We start from the raw sequence: 23948 nt of genomic DNA, 5'->3' as shown, positions 1-23948 counted from the left end.
TTTTCTGAGGCCTTTAAGGCCTAGTCGTGCATCCATTAACCTAGCCGCAGCTCCCCTTGTCCTCTTTCAATGGGCCGTAACCTTTTCGTAGCCCTCCGTGAGCTCTAGTGGGCTTTCCCTGTTGAAAAATATGTAACTAGGTTCGGTCTTCATAAGTATGAAATGTATTCTTGTAAATATAAAACAAAAAAAGAAATTATTATTATTATTGGAGCATGGGTTTCATGCTCAAGTTCTTTTATTTTATAGGTCAAGCACCAATTGAGTGCTTTTAGGGTTTGTCTTAAGTATAAGAGTCATTGTCATATATTGAAGACCTTAGGGCACATTGTAAATTGTAAAGAAAAAATTATTTTGTCTTTAAAGTGTCAAAATACCTCCAAGATCAAATCGGCCTAATGAGCTATCAAGTCGGCCTACATGAAGAGCCACGTCCACCCTTGAAGAAGCCTATATATAAGAGGAACTCGTCCTCCATTTGGATCACTCACTCTCTCATCTCTTAGTCGAAGAAGGAAGTGCGAAGAAGGAGAAGTCAAAGAAGGAAGTGCGAAGAAGAGGAAGTCGAAGAAGTCAAAGTTTCTAGGCCTTATCTATTCTTTTGGGAAGATCGAAGTTAGGGTTTTCTGTGCTGGATCTTCTGGGTTCGATTTTGGAAGCAGAAGAGAAGGGAAGGCAAGCGAAGGTCTCTTAGGGCATCTTACTAGCCCTAGGACTCAAGTCAAGGCAAGCGAAGTCAAGAGGAAGGCTATTAGAGGGAGATCGAAGTCTCCTATAGAAGTAGCAACATTTGTTGGCAAGCAGAATTTCAAATCCACTGGGAGGTCAAAGATATTGCAATAGGAGGCCATGGTAGACTTGATCTTGGGGGGTATTTGTCTGGGTCTAGGTCATGGTATTTGTCAATTGAAAGATCTGAAAGATAAAGAAGAGGTTTACGGGTTTTCCCCTTAAGAGGAGGGGTTTTGGCCCTGGCTTGCAACCTATATACTGTGCCATTGTTCTTACTGTTTTGGTAGTTGTTTGATGTATTGCACATTGGAATAATAACAAACAAAGCTAATAAGTAAAAGGTAACACAAACAATTATCAAGTTAAGAGAATTAACATATTCATTGCCCTATTGAATTGTCAACATTCCCTTGAAATTGTGGGCTTGGGAAAGCCCTAATCCCCCTTGAAGCCCTTCTTCTTAAAGTCACAGGCCTAGATAGGCCTCCCAACCCTCATGACAACCCTTAGAGTCCCTTATCAACCCTATCATAGCATCTTTGACCCTTGACGTTAGCCCTAAAAGCCTCCTTCCTTTGCGTAGGCCTACATGGCCACTAGCCCTAGCCATTGCCCATCCTAGGCCTAGGGTTGGCCTTTGGCCCTCCTCTATGTTGAAAAATGTGTAACTAGGTTGGGTCTTCATAAGTATGAATTGTACTCTTGTAAATAAAATGAAAGGAAATTATTATTGGAGCATGGGTTTCATGCTCAAGTTCTTTTATTTTATAGGAGAAGCACCAATTGAGTGCTTCTAGGGTTTGTCCTAGGTTTAAGAGTCATTGTCATATATTGAAGACCCTATGGGCACATTGTATCTTGTAAAGAACATTTATTTTGTCTTTAAAGTGTTGAAATACCTCCAAGATCAAGTCGGCCTAGAAGCTGTCAAGTCGGCCTACATGAAGAGCCACGTCTACCCTTGAAAGGAGCCTATATATAGAGAGGAACTCGTCCTCCATTAGACACACTCACTCATCTCATTCTATGCGAAGAAGAGGAAGAAGAAAGGTCGAAGAAGAAGGAACAAAGAGGAAGTCGAAGAAGTCGAAGTGCTTGGGCTAGTTCTCTCTCTTGTGAAAGTCGAAGTTAGGGTTTTTGCGCTGGGACTATCTCTGGTTCGATCTTGGAAGAAAGAGAGAAGGGAAGGCAAGCGAAGGTCACTTAGGGTGTCTCACTAGCCCTAAGTCTCAAGAAAAGGAAAGCGAAGGGAAGAGAAGGCTATACGAAGGAGATCAAAGTCTCTAAGAGGAGCAGCAATAGTTGCAACAATTTCCGGGAGACAGAATTTCGGATCTACAGTAGGAGGTCGAAGTCCTTGCAGTGGGAGGTCAAATTGATCTTGATCTTGCAGGGTATTTGTCTGAGTCACTAAATAATGGTATTCGTTAATTGAAAGATCTATAAGAAGAGAATATATTTAAGGGTTTTCCCCTCAAGAGGAGGGGTTTTGGCCCTGGCTTGCAGCCTATATATTGTGTCACTATTCTTATTGTTTTGGTAGTTGTTTGATGTATCTCACACTGTAATAATAAGGAACAAAGCTAATAAGGAAAAAGGTAACACAAACAGTTATCAAGTTAAAGAGAATTAACATATTTATTGCCCTATTGAATTCTCAACATGGTATCAGAGCTAAGGTTATCTAAGGGCATCATGAAGATATCCTCTACAGTGAAGAAGCTCATCAAGAAGATCGCAAGCCATCTCAAGAAAGGTATCAAGGAAGCATGCAGTTTCTTATTTACTTCAAAGAAGGTATCAGTCAAAGAAACAAATGAAGGTCTCTTCTCGGCTCCCTCTGGCACATTCCAAGATGAAGACATTTGGGTAATTGACAGTGGTGCATCAAGGCACACAATTGGCCATTCCAATCGATTGAAGACCTTATCAAAAGGTAAATATGCTTACTCAGTGGAACTTGGAGATGACAAGAGCTATCCCGTGAAAGGCATTGGATCAACCTCCATAAAGCTAGAAGACGGAAGCAACATTCACCTCAACAAAATTCTATTTGTTCCAGGTTTGCACAAGAACTTACTTTCTATTTCAAGTCTTACGGAGATAAAATAGCCTTCATTGATGGAAAGGTCGTTGTTTGGGGAAAAGACTCAAGTATAGATCAAGCCAAAGTTATTGGCATTCGAGAAGGAAGACTCTACAGACTGATATCTCCTGTGGCCCAAGCCCTAGTTCACATTGAAATTAGCCCATGTGAACTTTGGCATCGAAGATTTGGTCATCTACATTTCAAAATCCTTCCAACTCTAAGTTCCATAGTAGATGGAATTCCTAATCTGAAGGAAGATCATGAAGGTGTTTGTAAGGGATGTGCATTGGGTAAGAATACCAAGAGACCATTTGGAAGCAGTGCTTCATGGTCAAAAGAAATCTTGGATCTCATTCACTCCGATGTATGTGGCCCTATGACTCCTAAATCACTTGGAGGTCATCTATATTATGTCACATTCATAGATGATCATTCAAGAAAGACCTGGGTTTACTTAATGAAAACCAAGGACGAAGTATTTACAAAATTTCAAGAATTCAAAGCTGAAGTGGAGAACCTTACAGAAAGAAGAATCAAGATACTAAGATCTGATAATGGAGGAGAATACACATCCAAAGAAATTATAGCATTCTGTAAGGAGTTTGGGATTAAGAGGGAGTTGATAGTCCCATATAATCTCAAACAAAATGGAGTTACAGAAAGAAAGAATAGATCCATTGAAGAAAGTGTAAAAGCAATGTTACACGATCAAGATCTACCTAAGTTTCTATGGGGAGAAGCCACGAAGACAGTTGTCTACATTCAGAATCAAAGTCCCCACAAATCTCTAGACAACAAAACTCCAGAAGAAGTGTTCATTGGAAAGAAGTCATCTATAGATCATCTCTGGATCTTTGGGTGTCCTGTATATATCCATATACCAAAGGACAAAAGAAAGAAGTTGGATCCTTTCGGCATGAAGGGAACATTTGTTGGGTATAGCAACTCATCAAAAGCTTATATGATCTACATGAAAGATGGACATCACATAGAAGTCAGTTGTGATGTCATATTTGATGAGAGCATAGCATTCAAGAAATCAAAGGAACTTTCCATAGACTCTGATGATGAAGAACTTCTAATATTTGAGGAGGAAGTTGACCAAGGGAAAGAAGAATCACACCATGAAGAAGAAGGTCCTTGTGAACCTGTTCAACCTGTGGTCATCCCTGAAACAAGGAAAAGACCTAATTGGTTGAAATCTACACTACTTGATGCAGAAGGTCATGGAGCAGCAACAGCTCATTTAGAGAAAGCAAGAGCCCAAGAGATATTCTGGATATGCTGCATACATGACAAAACTGATAGAAGCATAACCATCCTCCTTTGAAGAGGTTGTAAATAATCGAGAATGGAAGGATGCCATGAATGAAGAGTATCAATCTATAATGAAGAATGAAGTCTGGGAGATCGTACCTAGGCTTGAAGACAAATCTGTGGTTACTTCCAAGTGGATCTATATGATCAAACATGCAGTTGATGGAAGTATAGATAAGTATAAAGCAAGGTTTGTGGATAGAGGCTTCTCTCAACTTGAAGGCATCGACTATGAAGAGACATTTGCTCCAACAACAAGATATACAATGATTCGATCATTAGTCTCTTTGGCAGCATCGATGGGATGGAACATCCACCAAATGGATGTCAAGACTGCGTTTCTGAATGGCACAATAGATGAAGAAGTCTATATAGAGCAACCCTTGGGATTCAAAGTTAAAGATAGGAAGGCATATGTTTGCAGATTGAAGAAAGCATTATATGGCCTCAAGCACGCACCAAGGGCATGGTATGCTAGAATGGACGCACGCCTACAAAGAATAGGCTTCAAAAAAAGCTCTATTGATTCAAACCTTTATATTAAGGTTGTAGATGGTGAACCTATAATCATTCTTCTGTATGTAGATGATCTTCTCTTGACAAGTGTAGAAGGTCGAATTGAAGAATGTAAGAAGCAACTAGCAGCAAAATTTGACATGAAGGATCTTGGGTTGATGCATTACTATTTTGGAGTAGAAGTCTAACATGGACCTGATGAAGTTCATTTGGGTCAAGGAAAGTACGTGATCGAGATACTGAAAAGGTTTGACATGATGGATTGCAAACCTCTGACCACTCTGATGATCACAAACTTGAAGAGACTAAGGAGTTCCGAATCTAGCCCTGTGGATCCTTCCAAGTATAGGCAACTTATTGGCTCATTGATGTACTTGGTGAATACTCGACCAAACATATGCTTTGCAGTAAATGTTCTCAGTCAATTCCAAGTGGAGTCGAAGCATGATCATTGGGTAGCAGCAAAACATATTCTGAGATATTTGCGAGGAACCATCCACTACTGTCTGAAGTATGATAGAAGGAATGATGTCCAATTGATTTGATATTCAGATTCCGATTAGGGAGGCAGTGAACAAGATGGAAGGAGTACTACGATAGGATGTTTTAGTTTGGGATCCTCCATGGTCTCATGGATAAGCAGAAAGCAGGACACAGTTGCTTTGAGTAGTGTTGAGGTTGAATATGGTGCAACCTGCGAAGTCAGTAGAGAAGCTATATGGTTGAGGAAGTTGCTATCTGCCCTGTTTGAAGGACCGATGAACTCTACAGTGATACTTTGTTATAACATCAGTTGTATACGTTTGTCTGAAGATCCAGTGTTTCATGGAAAGGCAAAGCATATAAACAACAAGTATCACTATATTCGAGAGCTAGTACAAAATGGTGTGCTGCAACTACAGTGTATCTCCACTGATGAGCGGGTAGCTGACATATTGACAAAGTCACTTCCAAACAAGAAGCTTGTATATTTGAGAGACAAGCTTGGTTTGGTTGACGTATCCTCCCTAATTGAGAGGGAGAGATATACAGTACATTCTTGTCTTCATTTGGAAGAAAGAATGGAGGATTGGGTAACCATCTAGCATTCGATACTCTTTGAGAATGTGGTAGGGCATGTGAAAATTCCTAGACTCAAAGGAACCCCTACTGCAGCAAATCTGAATCTACTTCACCTACTTGATATTTAAATTACATTCATCAAGTTATTCTTCTGAATATTGAAGCAAATTACTTCTGCAGCCTACACTAATTAAATATTTGATCACATGAAATAGAAAACAGAGCAAAGAACAAGATACACAGAACACACTTATTTTTGGACACAATAGTCCCTGGAAAAACCCATTGCGGGAAAATCGGTGCAGCAGTTCTAAGAGTTTATTATTATGTAGGAGAAATATATAGGATGCTCATCTAGCAATACTTTACAGAGAAAATACTCGCAAAAAATCAGAGTGAGTTTTACCTCACTTCACCCGCCAGAATTTCGGCTGATCCGGCACAAGACTGGCTAACCCCGACTATTTCTGCACTGGCTCTGCGTCAGCCCTGCGTCACCTTCTCTGCCCTTTGCATTAGCTCTCCCGACAGTTCCCGATAGTTCCCGACAATTCTGGATTCTGCGTGACAGACAAATTTTCTGCTCTGTGTTGGCCCTTTTGGCCCTGCGTCAGGACTGCGCAGGCCCAGCGTTAGCTCTCTTGGCTTCTGCACTGCCTCTATGCAAACTCTCTTTGCCGCTCTGTCAGTATTCTCCGGAAATTCCTTCCAGATTCTCACTGCCCCTCTACTGATGAATGATCACTTAGTTCGAATTTCTCAGCTTCCTAGCCCTAGAAATCGAACTCTAGATCAATTCGTTCTCTCTATGTATTTCCAAATGAACCCCAAGCCTCCATTTTATACTTTTCCTATTGAGTCTTCAAGGGCCGAGATTAAGTCTCTAATCAACGACTAAGATTAAAACATGACTTGATCTGCCTTCTAGATCATTCTTACCCATATTTTGATTAATACCCATTAATACTTTAATTTCCCTATGTTTAGACTTAGGAACTCCATTAAAAATATTAACTATTTTAATAAAATACAATTCGGGTGGATTTTCACCAAACGGTTTCTGGGTTCTTTAGAACTCGTGTGGCATAGCCTCTCCACCATTTTTCAAGGTTAGAGCACTTCTAATGCTACCAAAAACTAACACTCCCCCTTAGCGAGGAAAGTGCTCTAGCAACAATGTCCACCTGCATTCTGCTCTGTTTCTAAAGCACCTCCTTCTGCACTGCTGCTGCCACCAACACTGTGTTGCTACTACTCCTATACTGTTGTCCACGGCACTGCCACTGCCACTGTTGCATCTATACTACAGCTCCCTCAGAAACGCTGCATCTGCTATGCTGCTAGCACTGCCACTGCTCACACTGCATCTGTATTGCAACTCCGTTGCTGAGAGAAGCAACTGAAAAAATCCAGAATTAGTTGAAGTTAATTATGTTCAACATAATACAATGAATGTTGGAATCTGACTACTGCTAATTCTAACCCTCTGAATCTTCTGCGCTACTGCTGACTCCTGCATTGTGCCAACTGCATTGCTGCCAACCTTGCTCTGCATTGATCAATCTCTAGTCCCCAGCCACTGCATCTGTCCTCCAAACAATCCACTGCATCATCTGACACTAAGTCCATCTCGCTACTACTGAATCTTGGGCTCCCGTAGCAAGGAATTGATCCAAGAGGTGGACTCCTCAAGGATCCTACCCACATGTAGTCCTCCCGACTACAGCTCAATATCGCCCCATCTCCCTCCTGGAGATGCGTGGGAACTCATGGCAAACTCATCCTCGTCAATCTTTGTTGAAGCAGCCTTAGGATCATGTTTCTCATCCTTGTCCTTTTTCTTCAAAGGACACTGGGATGCATAGTGGCCCATCTTGTCACAACTGAAACATTTTACCTTCAAAATGTCCTTCTTTTGCTTCGGCTTTTGTTGTCCCTTCAATGCTAGAGCTGCATTCTCCTCCTCCTCCTTCGTCTTTGTGCCACTCCCACTGCTGCCACTGAGGTTGACCTTCACTAGGTCCCTCCTTAACTCCTCCTGTTGAAGAGCCGCCCACATCTCCTCCCATGAATATAATTTTTCTCTGCCCAATATGCTTTGGACAAAAACTTGCCATTCATTTGAGACTCCATTTAGGGCTATCCTCACCATCGCGATTGGTTGAGTGGACCCTACTACAGCAAGTTGGTCTCTAGTGTCATGAAGACGTTGAAGATAGAGGTTCACCCTTTCTCCTTTTTGCATCAAGGGCTGCTGCAACTTCTACTCTAAGTACATCTTCCGCTGTTCGGAAGAGCCTTCATACAGAGAAGGCAAGGCTTCCCACATTTCTCGGGCTGTATCCTTGCCCTTCAAGTGTGAGACCACGTGATCTCGAACTCCATCGAGAATGAACCTCTTTGCCTTCCCCTACTCGGCCTTGTATTTCTTCTTTTGATTATTGTCAGTAGGAACAACTACAACACTATTGACGTAGGTCTCGAGATCATGTTCCTCCATAACAACTATGATTCTGGTCTTCCATATGACATAGTTGGAAGCTCCTTCCAACCTGTCCTGATCTCTGAGCCCATGCGATGCCATCTTACCCTATTGTCAAACTGATTCCTCTAGTCACTTCTTAGCACTGCTCAGCAAGTGAGAAGTTCGAACTTTTTGGCGGAAAGTTCTCCGAGGAGAAAATTACCCTTCTACGTGTCTTCGCTTTTTTCCAACGGATTTCTGCCTCGACAGAAATTGCGCCCTTCAAGCACTGCGCTGAGGTTCTGCGTCACTCCCTCTACCTCTGCAAGCTCACGAACTGGAAATCATACCTCTTTGTCGTCTCACTCAGAGAGAGATTTCCTCATATCTGCTTCCCGACAAGGACTGCGCAATCCCTTCAAGGGGATTCGAATTGCTGCCAAGTGCAGCTTTCGGCCTCACTGCTCAGCAATGGATCTGTTCTTTCTGTTTCAAAATCAATCCTCTGATACCATGTGAAAATTCCTAAACTCGAAAGAACCCCTACTGCAGCAAATCTGAATCTACTTCACCTACTTGATTTTTAAATTACATTCATCAAGTTAGTCTTCTGAATATTGAAGCAAATTACTTCTGCAACCTACACTAATTAAATATTTGAATTGTGATCTCATGAAACAGAAAATAGAGCAAAGAACAAGATACAGAGGACACACTTATTTTTGGACAATAGTCCTCGGAAAAACCTAACGTGGGAAAACTGGTGCAACAATTCTGAGGGTTTATTACTATGCAGGAGAAATATCTGAATACAAATCTAGGATGCTCATCTAGCAATCCTTTACAGAGAAAATATTGGCGGAGAATCTGAGTGAGTTTTACCTCACTTCACTCGGCAGAATTCTAGATGATCTGGCACAAGACTGGCTAACCCTGACTATTTCTGCGTTGGCTCTACGTTAGCCCTGCGCCACCTTCTCTGCCCTCTACATCAGCTCTTCCGACTACTCCGGCAACTCTGGATTTTGCGTGACAGGCAACTTTTCTGCTCTGCGCTGGCCCTTCTGGCTCTACATTAGGATTGTGTGGGCCCGACTGGCCCAGCGTCAGCTCTCTCGACTGTTGCGCTGCCCCTCTGCAAGCTCTCTTCGCCTCTCCTTCAGTATTCTCCAGAAACTCCTTCCGGATTCTCACTGCCCCTCTACTGCTGAATGATCATTTAGTTCGAATTTCTCAGCTTCCTAGCACTAAAAATCGAACTCTAGATCAATTTGTTCTCTCCGTGTGTATTTCCAAATGAACCGTAAGCCTCCATTTTATACTTTTCCTGTTGAGTCTTCAATGATCGAGATTAAGTCTCTAATCAACGGCTAAGATTAAAACACGATTTGATCCACCTTCTAGATCATTCTCACCCATATTTTGATTAATACCCATTAATATTTTAATTTCCCTAAGTTTAGACTTAGGAACTCCATTAAAAATATTAATTATTTTAATAAAATACAACCAGGTGGAATTTCACCAAACAGTTTCTGGGTTCTTTAGAACTCGTGTGCCTTAGTCTCTCCACCAATTTTCAAGGCTAGAGCATTTCCGATGCTACCAAAAACTAATAGGGCATTCAAGACAAGAGTAGTCGTGGACCGATATTCTTTGAGGACTAGCTATCCAAGATAAGAATAGTCGAAAGGAAGGTCATACTTGGTGAACGCCTGGGTGGAGTTTGTACTTTAAGAGACAATGATTATGGTTAATAAATCATTGGTCTCACCAGCATTGTGCTTTGATCACGTGGATAGAGTTGTTAGTCAAGGCCTTGCTATGTAACAATGCTGGTTGATATGATGCTAGACAGATGGGTTACCAATCCGACTCTTTTTATGAGATCTCTTGAGATTGAGAATGACCATGTACCTCTTATGAATACCTCCCTAGTTAAGAGGGAGGGTTGAAAAATGTGTAACTAGGTTCGGTCTTGATAAGTATGAAATGTACTCTTGTAAATAAAATGAAAATAAATTATTATTGGAGCATGGGTTTCATGTTCAAGTTCTTTTATTCAAGCACCCATTGAATGCTTCTAGGGTTTGTCCTAGGTTTAAGAGTCATTGTCATATATTGAAGACCCTATGGGCACATTGTATCTTGTAAAAAAATCTTATTGTCTTTAAAGTGTCGAAATACCTCCAAGATGAAGTCGGCCTAGAAGCTGTCAAGTCGGCCTACATGAAGAGCCACATCTACCTTTGAAAGAAGCCTATATATAGAGAGGAACTCGTCCTCCATTATACACACTCACTCATCTCATTCTATGAGAAGAAGAGGAAGAAGAAAGATCGAAGAAGAAGGAACGAAGAGGAAGTTGAAGAAGTTTAAATGCTTGGGCTAGTTCTCTCTCTCTTGTGAAAGTCAAAGTTAGGGTTTTTGTGCTAGGACTATCTTTGGTTCGATCTTGGAAGAAAGAGAAGGAAAGGCAAGCGAAGGTCACTTAGGGTGTCTAACTAGCCCTAATTCTCAAAAAAAGGCAAGCGAAGGGAAGAGAAGGCTATACGAAGGAGATCGAAGTCTCTAAGAGGAGTAACAGTAGTTGCAGTAGTTGCTGGGAGACATAATTTCAGATCTACAGTAGGAGGTCGAAGTCCTTGCAGTGGGAGGCCGATTTGATCTTGATCTTGGAGGGTATTTGTCTGAGTCACTAGGTCATGGTATTCGTCAATTGAAAGATCTATAAGAAGAGAAGAGATTTAAGGTTTTTCCCCTCAAGAGGAGGGTTTTTGGCCCTAGCTTGCAACCTATATATGGTGTCACTATTCTTATTGTTTTGGTAGTTGTTTGATGTATCTCACACTGTAATAATAATGAACAAAGCTAATTAGGAAAAAGGTAACACAAACAATTATCAAGTTAAAGTGAATTAACATAATTACTGCCCTATTGAATTCTCAACACTCTAGCCCTTGCTTCTTGCCCTCTTTGCCTCATTCCATTGCTGATTTGGTTAACATTTGGTTTTTGAGCTAATAGTTAGTGTTTTGCAGAGATTTTGGATCAAATTGTTGTGATTGGAGGTAGTTTTCTCCCTAGAAGAATTTTGGGCAAGCAAGTGGGTCATCTCCAAGGCCTAAGGGCCTACTGGTTTGCTTCATCTAACACTCACTTCCTCACTGTTTTATTTACAGCCAGATAATCACTTGATAGCAGTGAAATATAACTCATCTAAGTGGCTCAAATTTAATTGATAATTCATCTAACACATTGCTAAGTGAATTGCACAAATTGGGTAAATAACTGTTGGGCTTATTTCATGAAAATTTGTTCTGTCATTAGCATACTAAGGTCTGATATGTAACAGTGACATAAGCATCTTCTCATTGTTTGCATTTCATCTTAAGTGCTCTCATCTAAATTAAGAAGAAGAGATAACTTTGGGACTGTTTTGGCATATTTGGCACTGCTGTTACAAAAGTTCATTTTGCTCATGTTAATTGGAACATAAGTTACCTAAGGTTTCTTGAAGTGTTTAATAGCATATTGTGGAAAGGATAGCTAACATTGGTGCATTGGATTTTGAAGCAAATTTACCATTGGTTTAGTTGTTACATTGCTCCTATTGTTCAAGAGATCTAACATTGTGTTTTCTTGTGAGTTTCATAATCCTAAAGTTCATAATCTTGCACTTAATAATTTCACTCACATAAGCACATAATCCTAAGATTTAATATCTTGTTGAATGGTTAATATCGCTTAAATTGGTAATTCAAGGAATTATTGGATATTGGCATTTCTTGTTCTCTCACAATTACATTAAGATCTAATTGCTACACATTAAATTTGGCATTGTGATAATTGATTGACATAACTTGGAAATTTGCTAATGGTGTTGAGAACATTGATCATCTAATTGTGTATCTCTTGGGCAATTGTCATTAATATCCTTTTCATTCTTGTGTCGTCTCATATAAGTGTTGAAGAAAACCTTGGTTAATTGTTCTAAGTAACATTTTGGATAAGTGCTCTAATCTCTTTTACTTGCCATCATTGTCATTATTGTTTCACGGTTAAAATCTATTGTGGATGATAATTTTATCTTTGTCATATTGATCATTTTTTCTTAAGAGCATCTATCTTCTTGTCATCTAATAACTAAGCAATTATCTCTTGGTTATCTTTCATCATTTTTAGCACTAAGCCCGAGGTCATCCTTCATAGGTCTTTCTTGGGGAGCCTTTCAACTTTTCCTTTAAGCATTTGAACCATTAATTGAGCCTCTCCTTTGAATGAGCCTAGGAAATTACATTATACCTTGCCATTGATCCTATCATTCAAGTGATTTCCTTTATATTGGACCTCCTCCCATCGATCAAGGTCTGTAAAGAGCAGGGGACTTCGACTAAGGTTGACAGTGGGTCTTTGTCCCATTGTCACCACTTGATCTAGTAGTAGTCCCTTAGGAACCCCTCCTAGGACCCCTGCTAAATTGAGCGGTAACAAGCCCCTAAGAGGTGTGAAAACAACCCACAAGTGTCATGCAGAAACATCACAACTAACAAGGAGAATATGCATGCCCTAATATATGAAGTTTCTGTTAATTTTTGTAGCATCGGATGTGCTCTAGCCTTGAGATTTTGCAGAGAGGCTAAGACACATGCATTCTCCAATACGTAGAAGTCATTTGGGAAAATTCTACCTAGAGATGATTTAATTAAAATAATTAACTTTTTAAAATGGTTCCCTAAGTCTAAACTTAGGAAATCTGGTTAATTAAAAGGTATTAATTAAATATGGTGCGAATCTTCTAGAAGAAGACGAGGATCAACTCCCAGTTAATCTTAGCCATTGATTATGTTTTAATCTTGGCTGTTGGTGCTCCAACGAGAGATTATAAGGAGTTCGATGGGCACTTGGAGAACACACTTGTGCAGTTCGATTTTGCTGGGAAGTCGATTTCCTGAGTAGCAGCTGTGAGTTGCCGGAAGTGATTCAGTAAAGTCGAAGCAGTGAGAGAGGGTAGGGATAGTAGACTGGAGGAGATTTTCCAGTTCCGAGGAGTGCAAGGCAGAGAAGGCAGAGAGAGGTTCAGAGAGACAACGCAGTGCCACGCAGAGGCAACACAGTGCTTCAGAGGGAGTCCAAAATTCTGTTGAGGAGCAGTCGAGATCTAGTGCCAGAAGCTGGGGTGTGAGACCGGAGTGCCAGAGGGTCGCGTTTCCAGCCAGCAGAAGATTAGAGGAGGAGGTGATGCAGTCTCTAGAGGCTGTGATGCAGAGGCAGCATGGGGCTAGCCATCCAGAGCTCCGATCAGATTTGGATCGCCAGTGACAGTGTGGGATTTTTCTCACTACCTTTTTGCCAGTTTATTCTCTGTATCAAATTGCCAGTTTGGGCATCTAATGATTTGTACTTAGATTACTACTGCATAATAATAAAAACCCTCAATTGCTGCACCAATTTTCCCACATTGAGTTTTTTCTGGGGATGTTTGTCCAAAAACAACAGTGTAATTGTGTGTGTGTTTATTTCTCTCCAGTGCAGTATTTAGTTTCCGCAATATTTTATTTTGTGTAGGCTGCATTGTATGTATTTCGGTATTTGCCGTAGAAAACTGCAAATAATTTGTTGAAAGTAATTTAACAAATAGGAGAAATATCATCAGTTTGCTGCAGTACAAATCGGGTAACTGATTTTTCACAGTTTCTCCATGAGTAAGTGTCTAGCAACCATGTGAAGGCCTTTCAGAAGTCAACAAAGCAGCAATAGAATTTTGAAGACCTCTGTCTAGCCTCCTCAATGATATCCCAGAGATTAATTAGGTGATCCATTACCTGGTAGTCTCTCCTAAAGCTGACCTAGCCTCGAGCCTTACACCCATCCCTGCTGAACCAGGTGAATAAGCAAAAGATCAAGGGCTGTGCCATAAAGTTTGGGAAAGGTGTGGGTGATCATAGCAGTCCCGTAAATATTAGGGGTGTCAACATATTTATGATTCCATGGAAACAGTCAGCTTGCATTCACATTAGAATAATGCAAACAAAGCAATTGCTAACAAAGCTGATTAGAATAGGTAAGAGTGATATAGGTAGTGCCATATCAATTAAATCACCTGAAAACTCGAGGAGACTACCAACATTTCTTTTGTGCAATGACACCTGAGTTCCTGAACTTCGTGAAGCTGATAAATCCCTAGCTTTTCTTTGACATGCCATAAACAGGGCCTGCACTTTAAATAAATGCTATATAGTTCATTACAGTAAACTTGTAAATTGAGCATGTTGAAATGAAAAAGTGGAAATTTTTGTTGTTAAAGTCTATCATCTTTCAAAAACTGAATCATAAATATATATTAGAAGCTAGGCAGGTAATATACTTGTACCTTAAGGTAGCGCTCAGGATGGATGTTGACAGCTTGAGGCATGTAAAGGGCAAAATCTGAATGGAGAACCAATTCAGGCAGAAGTTCCTTTGCTGCAAAGCTATTTATATAGGAGATTTTGCAATTCGACAGTGAATCTTGGGCACCCTTGTCATACATATACAAATAATATAGAACAAGCTGCAGATATCAGTTATAACACAGATTGACTTGCATTACACCTGGCAAATAGATAATACTGGAAACTCTCAAACAAACTAAGCTGGTTCTTACCTTCTTCATATCATACATATTCTTTGCAGTTGCTGCAATTCTCAAGATGCCCCTGGTATAAACACCAGAACAAGCATTAGTAAGAGTAACACTTCAAACTTTGCAAGCTTTACATATAAGAGTCTGAATTTCAGCACAGTAGATTGTATCCAGTATAACAACCACAGAAAAGTAAACATTTCAAGTTCTAATGATTATGTTCAATAAACATGTTAGAATATGCTCCGACCAACAATGTTATCATCCCTTAATTTTTTCTCTCAAGCCATATGACAACTCTGGTGTCATGGTAAGATATGTCCAAATAGTAACAAACACCAATAAAGCAGTATTGTTAATGTGCCACTGCTTCCACTTTGGTATCCTAAACATAGTTGAAAACATCACTAAAATATCAGGAAAAAATTAGTGAAAAATCACGAGTTGAAGGCAAAAATGAAAAATTGCCTAGAAAAAATTGATTGTTCACAAAAAATTGGAAAAATTACAATTTTAGGAAACATTGCAACTTTTTCAAAACAATCATCAAACAAGGCCAACATAAGCCAAAATTTGATTGTTTTTGGTCAATTTGTTTTACTTTATTTTCTGTTGGAAGCCATAACTGCCAATATTCAATTCTCGAGAAATGTTAATTAGAGGACAACGATGATTCTGGCAATGCTGTGTTTGCAGTTGATGTAGTCACCAAAGCAAGTGGAATTTTGTCATGTAATTATTGGCAATGAAGCCGTTAATATGTTTAACATCCGAACTGTTCTGATGTCTTGTCATAGATGCTAATGGCATGGCATTTATATATAGTGGTATATATTCAATGGAGTATATGGTAGTAACATGGCATAGAATAAGATATAGTGAAATTAATATGAAGAAAATAGAATCTCATATCCCATTCAGAATTCAGTAGACATAACAATTTTCAAGATTTCAACCAGTATTGATAATATCAGCGATATTTCGCGAAATATCACGATATTTCCAGGCAAATGATATTTCAGCAGGTAAATATCGTGATATTTTCAGATTTGAAAATATCACGATATTTTCAAAATCTCGGCTAAATATCGCCATATTTTGAAAATATCAGCTAAATATCATTATTGCTTTATATGCTTAAAAATCTGAAAATTTTGATTTTTTATGTTTGCCGATATTTTGCTGATATTTTCGCCGATATTGCCGATAAGATGTTTTCAGGACCCTCGCCGATATATTGCCGATACCGATATTTTCAACACTGATTTCAACATTTCAGGATCGATGGGATTGCAACATTTCACAATTGGATTCTATGATGTAAGAGGGTATGGGATTGGCATTAATCAAGAGAATCAAACCCTCTATGTACCCCACTGTTGGTGGTATTAAATGTTGAACTCATCTATCATGACTTTAACAAAAATGTATCCTTCTTTCAAGCGAAAACCACCAATTAGGCATGTTAAGCTCCATGCCTCATTTTAACCTTGGGATAGCCAATTTCAGCAAAATTGAAGGGTGTCAACTTGAGCAACAACAAAGTGAATGGACTTGGAACCACAAGTAACACCAAGCACCAGTATTGATATTCCTAGAGGATCAAGGCAAAGGCTATATGAGGGGTTAAAGGATGCTACTAATAATGAGGATCCCAATGTAGGGGATGATTTTGATAAGATGCAGTTATTTGTTGTAGCATCATGTTTTTTGGATTCCCAAGGCCATTTAGAGCCTTAATGTTAATGTATCTTCTTTCGAATACGTATCACACATGGTGCCATTTTTCTATGGTCACCATTACATACTATATACATGAGAAAACTTTGCATACTTGGCATTTGATGGTTTTGCTTTACATTGATGTGTGTGTGTATAATTTGCATGGGGGAGTGTAAACACCTAGAGGTCTATAATGGAGAAAGCACTTGAGTGGTTACATAAGGAGGAACACAAGCAAGGGTTAGGGGAGAATGATCCATGTTGCCTCAAAATCTAGGAGGTCTTGTGAGAAGACTCACAAGACAAGGGCCAAATCTTGTTGCAACAATGAGGTAGATTGCCATTGTCACCTCAACAGTCTTCCTCCTACTCTTTAGTAGAATTTCACCACAAGGAAGGCTTCCCAGTGATCACCAAAGAGGATATTCTTTGTTATATGGTTCAAGGTGACAAAAGTATAGGCTTGGTAAAGACACTCTTTAATGGACAAAGGCTCGATTCTTCTTAATTAGGAACAATGTATCATGCACCTAGACTTAATAAAGACATATGACCTAGGGTTTCTTGAATGTAGCAATAAAGGAGAACCTAGGTACATAAAAATCAAAGAAAGGGTTTACTTAGAAGTAAGATCAACAAAATAATAAAGCAAACCTTCCAATTAAGCCTGAAGTTGAAGTCCCACTACGGTTAGGCTTTCTAGGTCGCAAAAATGTTTAGGGAAGGATGATGTCAGCCCTCCAAGGGGAAGTTTTACCACACAAAAGGCTAGATTTCAACTTAAAAGGATCACCAAGATAATCCTAGGTTTTATTACCACAAACACTCATCTACAAGTGCCCTAAATCAATTAAGCCCTAGTTAAATGCCCTACTGACTTGTCTTAAAAGGCCTAGAAAATTAGAAAAGAAGAAAAATGTTTAGTATATCAAAGTTGTTGATCAACACAAAGGTTGCCTATGCCTAATCCTACTTGGGTGATGGAGTCTTTAGGGAGATTTCAAAAGATAAAAAGACAAATGATTGGAGTAAGGGGAGAAAATCTCTTGTTTCCATTTAAATAAACCCTATCTATCTTTTTTGTGAGGGGAGAAATTAAATAGGAGAAGCACACTAGGAGATCTCCTATGAATTTCAAGGAAGATATATTCAACATGCAAAAATTAACCAAGAATTTAATTTTCTCCTATCTTGGATAGTTGACCAGCTACTAGCCCTACAGATTGCTCCTTTATGATGATATGCCACATTCCCCTACCATTTGCATGAGTCATGTTGACCACACTTTATGTCAATTGTTCCAAGAAGTAGAGTACTTGTTAGAAGTATAATTTTTTTCAAAGTCATTATCATCACAAAGCCGCCAACTTATCATTGTAATCCCAAATTTTGTGTTTTTATTGTAAATGATTCTAGTATGACTATTAAACCATGTAACAACACCTAGGTAAGCTTATGATTCTTCTCAAAGGGCTTCACTCTAGGGAGTTTTTTAACCTCCCCAAATTATTTGTGTTTGTAAACACAGATAATTGGTAGAGTTTCTCTCCCAGATATACCCCAAAGCTAGGGTGGAGCTCGTTGGTGAGGTCTTAGGTAAGTCCTTGAGTTATCGAGTCTATGTATTTTTATTATACTAGATCATATGTCTTGTGTCACAGAATATGGCGAAGGGATTATGTGTCTATTGTAAATCCCCCTTCTAAATGTTGAATTATTGCAATATCTTGATGTAAAAGCATTGTCTAGGAATATTTTTGGTGAATGGTTCCTCATAATTAGAACACCCTTGCCAAAATATTTTTTACACCCACTTTGAGGGTGGAAAATGTGTAATTCCACTCTAGAGTCTTTTAATTAATTTTTCTGGCAAAAAAAAAATAATAATAATAATAATTAGCCAAAAAAATAATTAAATTGTGTTTAAAAATAATTTGAAAGAACTTAAATTCTCTCGAAGTGGAAAACTGTCAAAACTTCATGGATCAAAAAAGAATTATTTTTTTGGGGTAATCCATCAAGGGAAAAATCAAATTTTTAAGAGAAATTGACCCTTTGGACCATGGTGGTTAAGTCAAAGAAGATTTTTTGAAGGTTAAAGTTCAAAATATTAATTTTTGGACTAAGAAAAGGGGGTTTAATGTGGAATTCGAATTTTTCCTCAAAATCAAGGAATAAAATTGAAATTTTGATTGGGATCAAAAAAAAATTCTCCATCAACTAAGGAGATCGAATTTTTTCAAGAAGATCAATGGATCAAATTATTTGGACAAGGATCAAGCAATCAAGGAACTAGTCGTTATTTTCCACTTGGAGGGGTTTGATCCTCTAATTTTTTCTATATAAGGAAGCTATTGAACTCCTCATTTAATACTCATGTACTTCATCAGAAAATCATTTGATGTAATGATGTAATGTTCCTAATGGAATTATGCAATGAATAAATGAAGCATGAACTAGAAAACAACCAAAAATCTTTACACGCAAGGCACCAAAACACCCAATAAAAGTTTTAGAACAACAATTGAGCCATTTCATTAAAAATCTGGAATAAATGAGAGTACAATAATAAGGAACAAGTGCACCTGGGCTTGCATAAGCAAGTTGAAGCAAACCCAAGGTGAGAAAGATGCCCCAATGAGTAGAAACTTTGACCCCCAAACTGCCTCTGCGCTGCCCATAAATTGTGCCACTACTGCTGGAATGCTCGAATTGGCCTGAAATTGTTTTTGTAGCTTCCTCTTAATTTTTCGCACAGGACCCAGAAAGGAATTGATCTCAATCCTTCACACTAGAAACCCACAAAATGGAGCAAATTACCAAGAGCTACTGGTTGGAAAGAGACACATGTTTGAACCCGCTAGAGTGCTCAGAAAATTCAGCAAAATTAGTCTTGGCCTCTCCTCAACAAACCCAAAAAAACCCAGAAAGGGTTGGGCCTAATTCCAACCTTCCAAAATCACCCCAATTTGTGTGAGCACCCTCTACAGCTAGGTAATTTTTACTGCCTGAAAAATAGCTGCCAAAGCTCTCCAAAATTAGCTAAGAATACCTCCAGAATTATCCTTATGCCCCTTTGTAAATCTTCATCCCTAACTCTAGTTCAAACCCCCTCAACCAACGTGTTCCTCCAATGACTGCACAAGCCTAGCCAAACCACTTCTACGCTGGCCCAGGAAGAAGAATTTCGGCTTATATGTAATCCACTTAGACAACCCTTCAAACCACTACAAAATCAATTCTAGGTGCCAAGAGAATATGCCTCTAAATCCCCGGAACCCACGCTATCATGAAGCTCACTCCCCACAAGAGTGCGTGGTTGCTTACTGCGCACAACTTGCTCCTCAATAGCTCAAATTTCCCTGTGAAATTCCTCCGAAACAACTCCAAAAATGTAGCAAAGCTCCGCTAGGGTGGCACTCGAAGACCACCGAAGTAGGAGTTGAGATCTCCCTTCAGAAATCTCGTGTGCTAAGCAGCACTATGTTGACACAACGAAACAGCGTGAGCAAACAACGATTCAAGTATCAGATGAGCAAAAGATCCCAATTGTTGCCCTCACCTTTATATTTATAGTTGTTTCCTTCCCTTTCCTTGTGGGTCCCTCCTCCAAATATTTCAACCTCCCAAATTCGCGTATTCCTTGATGGGTGGCCCCCACATTCCACCAACTCCATAATTTTTCCCCTTTTTTTAATTTCTAAAGTAGGCCTTCTCTTTACCCAAAAATCAAATCTTCCTTTGATTTCTCCATTCTCCTAAGTTGTGGGCCAAAATATTTCCCCAATTGCCAAAATTACAAAAATGGAAATTCTTCTTAACAAAATCAATTAATTTGGGGACATTACAGTCCTCCCCACCAAAAATTGCTTGTCCTCAAGCAATGCCTGAAACAAGAACCCTCTCGATCAGCTAACCCAAACAATCAATGCACCCAATACCGGGGTCCCAACTGTACCACCCAGCCATCCCTGATCTCTGCCCTGTCCTGCCAAGATCCCAAGCCATCCTAATCAGCATGAGGCATCCCTTGCTCCATTCGTTGTCCAGCTCATCATAGGCACCAGACGCCCTCTGCATATCGCCACTAAGTAGAGCATCATGGTAGTATAAGATCTTGATCATCCCCTCATGAAACTGCTCTATTGAATAGTTCCTCTCTTGCACTTCAAGAGTGGACTCTAGAAGATGTAATCCAATCCTAGTGGGATTCGAGCCTCGTCTACCTGAGCTTCCCCTGATCTCCTCCTGCTAATCACCTTGCCACACCGGTGAAGTTTCCCACACCATCAATGAATCACTAAAACCCAATGGAAGATCTGGATGGTCTTCCCCTGTAGAAACCAGCTCACCTCTACGGGTAGTTGAACTGCTAAGCCTTGTTATGCCAGAATCCCCTGCCCGTCATAGAAGGAACCTATCCTACTGACTTCATGACACCTTGGTCATGCCTGACTGCTCAACACGCTCGTATTGGACCCTCCTCTCTGGTAACGCTCGACCACTATATCTGTCACGATCAACGTTATGACCAACCTGCCAAGGCAACTCTGCAATGCTAGAGTCCACCACTCCACGACTAGCCTCGATCCTGAGCAGCAACCTGCCTCTCCATATGATGATGCTCTCAGTGATCCCCCATGTGACGCCTGGGAAAGAATTGGATCACTCTATAACGACCAAAAGTCGTACACGCAGCTGAAATCTTTAAAATACTTCAAAGGCATAAATGTCCATTGTAAGACATGTAATTGTATATTGAATTGATGTTAGATATGAGATGATTACAAATGAGAATTAGGGCCTACTTATATACCCTAGGTAGGTGTCCTTTAATGAATGGTCATGTCTCTAAGACATGCCTCTTCATTACTAACTAACAAACCATTAGTTAATTAACTATTATTTATTATATTTATATTTATTATTTTTATATGAATTATATCGATAACATACTCTCCATCATAACCCTACCCATCGAGAAGTGGAGTGATCCGCTCAACACTCGGATCCCTAGATCCCCAACCATACTGGGAGCTCACAACTCCCACACCTCATGGGTTGCTGCTGCGTAGCACTGCTACCTACTAGAGCCCATCCGACCCTCATCTCTGATCCTTGTATGTATCCCATAGGTGGTCCCCAAGTATCAAGAATTTGTCCCAGGCATGCCAATTTGCCCTGTTCCTGCCAAACCACATAGTGATATCTGCTATCCCAACTCTTGATGATATGTCCGGATACTACTCGGAGTCTGGACACCCTCCTGTAGATGAAGTCTACCATCCATTGTCCCTCATGCTCATGTAGCGCCTCAGACTGTCTCGCCAAAAGTGTATCATGCAACTCCCTCGCAACCACCTCTCCAAGTGTGAGCCCAGGGGTGGAACATATGCCACCTTAGAAATAACCATGTGATCCCCAAACTTGTATCCATCAGCTCATGCATCCACCAAATGTCTCAACTGGAGAGTCTCCTCCCCGCCCATGTCACGCGGTGTCTCATCCAACTGCCTAGGGTGGGCCTCCCATGTCCTACTGCTTGAACAAAGAGCATCGAGGGGCGGAAACCAAACTCTCTACGAATGTAAGCGACACTAGAGGATGATGGTTGGGTAGGTCCCCAAGGGTATGATCAAGAGTCTGCAGGGATACTGAAGAGTAATCCTATGGACGACCCTCTCTCTGCCTCAAATCTGCTGATAACCCCCTCGAAGACCTGTCTCCGCTAAACATGGTGTCCCCAGATGCTCAACAATGTCCTCATCGATCTTAGGTGAGCTGCATCCAATGGTATGCCTAACGCCCCTGTCCATAAGTCTCTTTGAAGGCAATGCTCCAAGAGCCCATTGTGTCGCATCACATGCCACCACATACCACCAAGTATCTCCACCCTCCTTGGCATGCCACTATAAGGCACAACCTGTCCATATACACCACAAGATACCCCCAACTACTGCTATACCATCTTGTACCGTCCTGTGTCCTACCTATGCCACTGCACCTGTCACTCCCTGCATGTAATCAATGCGATGTAAGACAATCCCACTCCACAACGCAATCCAATACATTACAACACACCACCATGCATCTCCATGCCCATCTGCAGACCACTTCTCAATGCTAGATGCTCGTACACATCCCTGGATGTGATGGCCTAAATTTGTGTCCATAAGCGTTGGTCTGCACCCGACCGGCATCATCACCTCCACCGTCACATCACCATACCCTCTGATGAATGGATCTCCCCTCCATTCTCCCCTCCAAATCCTCCTTGAGGGACCCAAGAAGTGAATCTCCCTAGGTATCAATAGTGATGCCACCACTGCTCTGCTCCTTTGTATCCTCTGCACCTTGTTGACCACTAGAGTGGTCAACATTTGATTATATGAAGACTCCACGCCCAAGGATGATCCAAAGGACACTTGTACCATAAGATATCATCAGTCAACAGAGTTTTTTAACACTACTTGTATTTTCTCATCATCTTTCTTGTACCCAAATTCCACACCCTGCGGGGAATTGTAATAAGTGATACTAGTGATGATGAGTTTTTTAAGTCTGTAACAGGCCTAGGATGTTGCGACTCGATCAATGAACGAGTACACAATGGAGTGTTTTTTTATCTAGTTAATTATCCTTTCTTTTTCAGAAGCAGATAATTTTTTGGGTTTTTTACTCACTTTTTACCCCAAAGCCGGTCTGACGGTTTGAAGGTTGAGCCCCTAACACATCTTAGTGTCTAGATTTGATATATATTACCATACTAGATTACACAAAAAATTCGTGAAATTTGGCCAAGTTTAAGCAGGATTTTTTAATAATTAAAATTTTCCCGCAAAACGAGATGTTTTAATTATTTTCTATGTAATGATGTAAATAAATGGCCTTGGAAAATGTTTGGGGCATGTGACTACTCGAAATTCATCTTCAGAGACCCAGCGTTATCCTAAGACCCACTTTGGGAGTCAAAAAACAACTGAAAGTCTCTCAAAAGCCGATTTTCCTAATGTCAATGGCAAAAATAAAAAGAAATTCAAAAAAATAAATAATTGAAAAAAATAATTCTTTTTTTCCGAAGTAAAAAAAGAGTCAAAGGGTGACATGGAAGTTCAAAGGAGAAGTCAACGCTGATGTGGAAAGTATGTGGGGCCCACCACATAAGGTACAAGTCAAAGTCAAATGTGCCATGTGTCAAGTCAAAGGCAGTCAAATTTTTTCCAGATGAAGTCATGAAGTATTACGTCAGCTAAAAATTCATTTTGGATTTAATTTAAACATAGTGGAATTAAAGTGCAAGGCATATTATAAAACTGAACCTTTAACAAAGTTAGTGGGGGACAAAAGGTATGACATGGCAGCCACATTGGAGCTCTAGTTAGCCAAGTCAACAAATCAGTCAAGGAGGGCCACGAATCATC

At 40.1% G+C, this 23948-nt stretch overlaps 1 protein-coding gene across 1 annotated transcript in view; it reads right to left on the bottom strand.

The window, feature by feature from the left end:
• The window catches only part of LOC149145047 (uncharacterized), a 106786-nt gene that overhangs the window by 19228 nt on the left and 63610 nt on the right, over nt 1-23948 (bottom strand). Inside the window, exons 3-5 of the mRNA XM_089447804.1 lie at nt 14827-14878; nt 14554-14700; nt 14284-14395 (exon numbers count right to left, since the gene is read on the bottom strand). Coding sequence (XP_089303930.1) covers nt 14284-14395; nt 14554-14700; nt 14827-14878 — 311 coding nt within the window. The remainder of the gene's footprint in view (nt 1-14283; nt 14396-14553; nt 14701-14826; nt 14879-23948) is intronic.

Source organism: Pinus tabuliformis, chromosome X (assembly GCF_031772625.1).
Source record: "Pinus tabuliformis cultivar Carrire ecotype Pingquan chromosome X, CPIR1, whole genome shotgun sequence".
In the NCBI taxonomy this organism is placed as follows: domain Eukaryota; kingdom Viridiplantae; phylum Streptophyta; class Pinopsida; order Pinales; family Pinaceae; genus Pinus; species Pinus tabuliformis.
The sequence above is the reverse complement of the archived record's forward strand: the minus strand, read 5'-3'. Positions and strand labels throughout refer to the sequence as shown.